The sequence below is a fragment of the Saccopteryx bilineata genome, chromosome 3, assembly GCF_036850765.1.
Source record: "Saccopteryx bilineata isolate mSacBil1 chromosome 3, mSacBil1_pri_phased_curated, whole genome shotgun sequence".
NCBI classification, from domain to species: domain Eukaryota; kingdom Metazoa; phylum Chordata; class Mammalia; order Chiroptera; family Emballonuridae; genus Saccopteryx; species Saccopteryx bilineata.
In genome coordinates this window covers 315,951,566-315,959,204 of record NC_089492.1, presented here as the reverse complement: position 1 = coordinate 315,959,204, position 7,639 = coordinate 315,951,566, and the positions used below count along the sequence as shown (strand labels likewise).

The following is a 7,639-nucleotide window of genomic DNA, read 5'->3' as shown; positions in this document are numbered from 1 at the left end:
TCATATTTCTGGGAACTCATCACATGCTCCCAACGGTATCAGTTACTGCCCATCCTGTGAGGGACTTGCTGTCACTTCGTTATATAGATGGTGCAGTCAAGACCAACCGAAGGTGGGATCTGGTGTGGAATGTGACCTTAAGTTATCAATAATGAAAATGTTAGTTCACAATTTTGAATATTTATGGACTCAATGCAAGTCTAAGGACTCTCATCCTTTACAACAACTCTATTAAAATGGGGTGCAGGCCCTGGCCTGATGGCTCAGTGGTAGAGCATTGACCTGGTGTGTGGAAGTCCCAGGTTCAATTCCTGGCCAAGGCACACAGAAGAGGCGCCCATCTGCTTCTCCACACTTCCCCCTCTCCTTCCTCTCTGTCTCTCTCTTCCCCTCCCGCAGCCAAGGCTCCACTGGAGCAAAGATGGCCCGGGCGCTGGGGATGGCTCCATGGTCTCTGCCTCAGGAGCTAGAGTGTCTCTGGTTGCAACAGAGCTACGCCCCGGATAGGCAGAGCATCGCCCCCTGGTGGGCGTGCCGGGTGGATCCTGGTCGGGTGCATGTGGGAGTCTGTCTGACTGCCTCCCCATTTCCAGCTTCAGAAAAATACAAAAAAAAAAATGCAAAGAAATTTATTCAGATTTTAGGAACATGGAGAAGGGCAGGATGGTCACTCATATTTCACATTCAGCTCAACGGGCCAGCTTTCAGTAGAAGACTGGGGGTTGGACACTTCACACTGGTAACTGCCAGCATCCTCCCTGCGGACAGGGTCTATAGTGAGGACTCTGTTGTCTGGGGACAGCTTCATCCTGTCCGTGAGCTTCAGTGTCACAGCATTGAATAACCAGTGGGTGGTGATCCCGTTTGTGTAGCAGGTGAACTCCACGGCATCTCTATTCTCTGTGACTGTGGTCTTGCTGGCCAGGAGGGTGGGCACTCTCAAGGGCTCTGCAGAGAAACAGAGGATGTGAATGATCGAGAGTGGGCTTGGGACCTGGGGCCACGTAGCTTCCTCAGAGATCTCAGCCACTCAGTTTACACTGAGATCTGTAATGGTCACCAGAGGATGGTCCTGACCTTTACGGAGGGACGTTTGTCTTTGTTCAGGTGACAGTGTGTAATGAGAGGGCTGAACCTCCTCTCTGACACCAGATCATCCCAGTGTGACCACGACCTGTTCCCATGGACATCTCCGTGGGAATTGCTTCCCAGACCATGTGACTTATAACTTCATCATCAGGTGGAATTTTTACTCATAAACTTGTATTGATACCTTTCTAGAGCTTTCTTTGTCTTCAAAAGGATCAGCCCCTCTCTTTATGTAAACTTCAGGTTTACATAAAGAAGAAGAGGTTTACATAAAGAAGAAGGCAGGCTTACCAATTCGATCCATCTCTCAGGCCAAGGGAAATTTATAATGAGTAAGAAGGCATTTAACTCTTTTTAAATTATTCATTAAGCAGCAACAGATCATCAACTACTTAGATATTTCACGCAATATTTATAAAAATACCAATTACTTGGTTATTGAAAAAATAAATGTTCCAACTTAAAAGTCATATGGAACTTCAATGGACCCTAAATATTTGTAATGATTTTTAAAAAAGTACAAAAAACAAAATTGGAAACCTTAACTTCCTGGTTTAAAAGCTTACTACAGAGCTAAAGTAACCAAAATAGTGCGACACTGGCATAAAAACTTTATCAAAAAGGACAATCAAATTGTTTGGACAAAGAAGCGATGTGAAAAAGGATAGTCTTTTCAACAAATAGTACCGAACAACAATATCCACCTGCAAGCGAATGAGTGGACCATTTACTGATACTACACACAAGAGCTAAGTCAAAGTAGATTGAATCCCAAAAATAAGACCTAAAACTATAAAACTCTTAAAAGAAAATAAAGGGAGAAGAATAATAATATTATATTTGTCAAAGAGTTCTTGAACATGACACTAAAAACACAGGACAAAAACATGAGATAAATTAAATTTTGTCAAAATGGAAAACTTCTGTTCATCAAAGGACACAATCAACGGAGTGAAATGTGATCTAAAGACTAAGAGAAAAGCATTTGAAACCTATATACAAAATGAGAGTTTAATATCTACAATATAAAAAGAACTCCTACAACTCAACAACAAGACCCAGTAACCCAATTTAAAAATGGACAAAGCACTGGTAAAGACATTTTATTAAAGGACATATACATGGCCAATAAGCACATGAGAAGATGCTCAACATCACTGTCATTAGAAAAATGTAAAGCAAAGCTCTCGGAGTCAGAACTGTTGCTTGTGATGTTGGGTGTGGGTAACTGCGGTGTCAGGAACAGAGAAAACATTGCCCTGCGTGCATCTAAAGATTCCTTCAATCAGAGTTGCCACCTCTCACCTTTCAGCCAACTTGAGTCCTTAAAGCAATAAGGCAGGTCTGTTATCGCAAGACAAATGCATGAGGTCCTGAGCACTAAGAGAACATAGAACCCCAGTGTATGTCTGGGGAAAAGCGCAGACTTTCTCAGGTTGGAAAGACACAGGACTACGAGTCAGAGACCAACTCACACTCCTCCTGGTTCTCACTGTCCGCTGACTGCCTGCTGACCAGGGGCCATTCCTTCCAGCTGCACAGCCTCTATCACCTAGTCGAGGTGTATGAGGTGCTATTTTCCATGACACCGTCGAGACTGGGGTTCACGCAGAAATTACACATGGGGACCAAGAGCAAGCCAGTGGTCAGTTGATTACTCAGGCTCCAGGGCCAAGAGGTGGGTCAGGTCCTCCCAGGTGAGTGTGACTGACATGAGCCAGTAAGCCAATAAATGACAGAACAGAGTCCAAGGGATGAACTAGAAAAGAGTAGGGCCAGGAGGAGCTGACTGTGGCAGCAGAACTGTGTTCTGTCTCTTTGGGCATAGAGTCATTCTCCCTGTGCTGAGGGCAGCTGAGGACTTGTGCGAATGCAGATGGGGGGATGGACTGCACGGGGGAGATGGACGGGATGTAATTCTGGTTCTCGTAGTCCCCTTGTGCTTGGTGGTTATGAAATAATAATTTGAAAAAGAGGTAAAATGTTTCAATATGTGAAAATTATTATTAATACTCCAAAGCCTAAGACCTATTTCAGGAAGGAATGTGTCTCTAGAGAGCAGCAAAGGGTCTGAGACCCAGATATCAGCCCCTGGGTTGACAGGGAGGCTGTCTGTGTGGCCAGAATTTTAAAGACTTTGCTTCTAGATGGCAATCCTCTGCAGAGATTTTCATTCATTCATTCATTCATTCATTCATTCAATCATCATTTATTTCTTTCTAATTTATCAAAAGCAACAGAGTGTCTGTTCCATGTTGTCCCTGAGCTGGTGCAGGTGGAGAGTGGGTAGTGAGAAGCACAGTCCTCTCCTTTCTGACCCGTGGCAGTGACACGCAGACATCAGGAAACAATGAAGGAAGTGATTCAACTCCAGGGCAGGGAGGTGTGGATCAGCCTGGAGCGGGAGGTCTGGGTGCTCCCAGCACTGAGGCCTGTTTATTACTGCAGGAAATTTGGTTCTGGAGTAAAACCAGATTGTTTCTCAATTTGCTGTCACTTCCCAGACCAGAATCTCTCCCTGTGAGCTGAGGAGGCCAAACAGAAATGCTCTGACCAGTGGCTGGTCTAGGGACCCAAAGACACCTGGAGCAAAGGGAGGAGGGGACAGGGCTATGGCTGCAGACAGACATCGAGTGACTCTGCTCAGCAGCTCGTGGTCAGGGGACCCTGCTTTAGTGACTGCATTTCCCTGTGCCCCAGTTTCTCCTTGAAGGAGGGTGCATACTCAGTTTCTAGGTGGTCAGTGTATAGACCTGAATATCGGGATAAGGGAGCTGCTCAGAGAAGAGGCATCTGTTATTGATCGACTCTGAGAGAGAAACCCCAGGGCTGATCCTGGTGGGTGCGGAGCTGCCAGGAGCATCTGCTTCCCTATTCCAGCCTGGGGGTGCTGACTGTCCTCTGGATCATCCTAAGGCCCCAGAAGTGCTGGCTATTAATCCGGGGAGCTGCTGCAGCTCTGCACCCCACACACAGCCTCAGGTAAAGGACCGGAAACTTCACCTGGCCCAGATGTGGCTTTTTTTTTTTTAATTGAGAGAGAGAAAGAGAGAGACAGAGAGAGTCAGAGGCAGACACGGACAGACAGACAAATAGGGAGAGAAATGGAATGCATCAGTTCCTTGTCTCAACAGCTTAATTGTTCACTGATTTTTTCTCATATGTGACTTGATCTGGGGGCTCCAGTAGAGCCAGTGACCCCTTGCTCAAGCCAGTGACCTTGTGCTAAAGCCAGCAACCTTTGGCTTCAAGCCAGCGAACATGGGGTCATGACTATGATCCATGCTCAAGCCAGTGACCACATACTCAAGCTGGTCAACCCATGCTCAAGAAGGTGACCTCAGGGTTTTGAACCAGGGTACTCAGTGTTTCAAGCTAATGCTTTCTCCACGATGCCACCACCTAGTCAGGCCCACATGTAGCTTTTGAGGCTAAGTACTGGATGATGATCACATCAGGAGTCTTGTGACTCGTACACACGAGAATCTGTTTATTAGAGTCAGCCCTTCCCAACAGGTAAAACCCAAACTGACGCAAAGTCCCCAGAGTCCCTGGAGTCAGGAGCCCTGGGAGAGTGTTCTGGGGCCGGGCTGCCTGAGCTGAGCTTCATCGTTAAAATTCCAGGCATGTACTCAGGCGAGGCACTGATGTAGCTTTGTTAGGGTCATGGTCATGGGTAGGGACCCAGGGTGTGGATGAGACTGGTGTCACTCTGCTGAGTTACTCTCATTAGAAAGGCCCTTCTCTCTGTGGTGAATGTCTGCAGGGGTGGAACCGGGGGAGGGGATAGTGATCTTAGGAAGTTTGTCTCCACTGTGGGTGTCCTGCACTAAATGCCCAAACCCAACCTGGGACGTGATGCAGAGGGCAGTGGAGGCAGAGCCTAGGGCTGTCCGTCCTGTGTGTGGAGTAGATTTCACCCAACACAGCACCCAGAGGTTAGAGAGCAATCACTCACCATATACAGTGAGCCGTCCAAATCCGATTTCTTTTCTTCCATTCCGAAGGTGCACTACTACGGTGTAGTCTCCTGAGTCCTTCAGGGTGACCTTCTTCATTATTAGAAATCCATCATCTTTGTGTTCCTCTCGATTGCTGAATATAGGCCATCTTTTAAATGTTTTTTTCAGAGGTGTTATTATATATACAATCCTGTTATTCTCATTTTCCCCTATCCCCCTGTACCACACATAGCTCTCAGCATTGGGAGGCTTATTTCTCAAACGCATAACCACATCACTCCCTTCAGCAGCAAATGTTGGCACGATAGCGAGTTGGGCGGTGGTGGGCGGGCTCCAGAAGGTGATGAGTGACACTAGGAGGGAAGAGAGAAATGGAGCAGTATTTAAGTCTGTGCATAGGGATGGGGAGATGAGACCATTGATCCTGAGCAGGTCTCTCAGCCTTGGTGTGTGTGTGAGTGTGTGAGAGTGTGTGTGTGTATGTGTACCATGCTCAAAGTCAGCAGCATGGCTGCCATTATTTTAACACCTGTAAACCTGTTATGGTTTTTTTGAATACTCTTCTCTGATGTCTGTTCGATTCAGTCCCTCACTGCCCTGAGACCCCTGCTGGTACTTAGAGAAGGTGGTCAGCAAAGGTGTGACCCAAGGATCTAAAGATCTTCTGTTTCCAATTTCTGACCTGTCCCTGCTCTGTTTTCTCAATTGCACTTGTGGGTGGCTGTCATCAAGTCTAGAGATGTCCTTGTCTCTCTTCTTGCCATAGAATGTGAGCTCATATGGAGGGGCTTGTCCGATCCTGTCCCCCAGTGCCTGCACAGACTGCACATACATGTGGGTGAATGAGGAGTGTTCCCAGGACCCTGCACCTCCTGGGGGTAATTGCCTGTTTCTGAAGTTGATAGGAAGAGCAATGTTTAGCGCTCCTGGTCCACTTTTTTCTGGTGTCACTCGACATAAATTCTTATATTCATCACCAGCTTCCAAAATTCAATGTTAATGGATGAATAACTAGGAAGTAAACAGCAGTCGAGGTCTTCCGTTCCCTCACCCCTTCCAGATCATGAGATTTTCCTGTAGCTGGGCTCCCTCCCCCATCCTACTCTGCTGCCTGTACTGTCCCCCAGTTCCAAGCCATCTGTCCCCTCTCAGAGCACTGTCCTCCCTGGGAGACCCCAGCCTGTCTCCTTCTCCCACCACCCGCCCAGCCCAGGGATTGTCTTCTTACCTGCCAGCAGCAGCCCAGGCCAGGGGACAAGTCCTGTGCGGGGAGTGGCTGAGAGAGCCTGCATGGTGTCCACTGCCTGCTCTTCCCTCTCTCTGTGAGAAAAGCCTGAGATCCAGGAAGGCTCGTAAGGGCTTCTGTGCAGACTGATGGGATCTGCTGTCATTCCTTAATGTACCCTGAGCTTCCTCCTGGGGCAAGATAACTTCCCTGGTCACGTGGGTGGGGGGTGGGGTCTGTGACCAGATCCCTCCCTCTCCTCCTCATTCCTGCGTCATCACTGTGCGGGTAGAATAGCCCCTTCCCATCTCTTGGGAAGTGGGATGGTCTGTAGATCCTGTACATGTAGATTCTGACTCAGCAGGAGTGCGGTGGGCCAGAGACCCTGCCTCTAACAAGCTCTCACGGGAGGCTGATCTTACTGGCCTCTGGAGCACACTGGCAATAGCAGTGCTGATGGGGGCACGTGTCCCCCTGAGAGGATGACACTCTCACCCTAGAATTGGCCTCCGCTGTGTCTTGTTCTTGAGTCTGCCAGCACCACACAGACAGCCCCAGGGGTCCCCACACCGGAGGATTATTTCTGTGTGTGACACAGAAACCTAGCTGGACACCAGGCTTTCCCCATGTTCTCCTGCTCTGGGGAGGCTGGATTCTCTCCCACCACGAGGGTCACAGATTTGACGTTGGAGGTGAAAAGAGGTCAAGATGGGCAGGAGTGTAGAAAGGACCTTTATTCTTTCTCAGGGTGTCACCAGGCAGGCCTCTGCTTCCAGGGACAGAACCCGGGACCAGGTGTCTCAAGGGACCTGCAAGTCCTGGTATGAAGAGAGAGGTGTCTTGTGTGTCCTGGGAAGAGAGGACTGTGTTTGGTGGTCAGGTGGCCGGGGGCTCCCTGGTGTTTGGTGGGTGGTTGCAGGGAGACCCTCTCCATCCTTCACTATAGGTTGAGCTTGTCCTTGTGACCCCTTACCGCTGGCAGCCTCTGCCTTCTCCCTGGGGGGCTTTCCTGTGGTCACCCTGCCTTGCCCAGTGGTGGTGCAGGGCCGGAGGTGGGGAGCAGCACAGGGACCCCTGAGAGAGCAGGTGCTCCTAGGCCCAGTTTAGGTAAGAAAAGTATAAACGTGTACAAAGTTTTTATGACTTTACCTGAGTAGTAATGATATCACATGCCAGGGAGCAAGTTCTCAAGTCCCGAGGAGAACAGCAGATTTGCAGCTTATTTTATACAATATAATGAAAGACGGAGTAAGGGAGTGCATGAAATCCATTACAAGGTGAGAGAAAGCAATGCGAGGAAATTTCTAGAATGGGGTCAAAGGTGAAGTGGAGAAACAGATACATTTTTACATTGGTGAGTACT

At 48.4% G+C, this 7,639-nt stretch overlaps 1 protein-coding gene across 1 annotated transcript; it reads right to left on the bottom strand.

Moving 5' to 3' along the window:
- Positions 1-667: 667 nt before the first annotated feature.
- Positions 668-6,442, bottom strand: LOC136330207 (carcinoembryonic antigen-related cell adhesion molecule 21-like). Its single transcript, XM_066266699.1, has 3 exons — positions 6,280-6,442; positions 5,048-5,404; positions 668-948 (listed from the first exon to the last, which is right to left on the bottom strand). Exons 1-3 carry the CDS (start codon positions 6,440-6,442, stop codon positions 668-670), a joined length of 801 nt encoding a protein of 266 aa, XP_066122796.1.
- Positions 6,443-7,639: the final 1,197 nt, after the last annotated feature.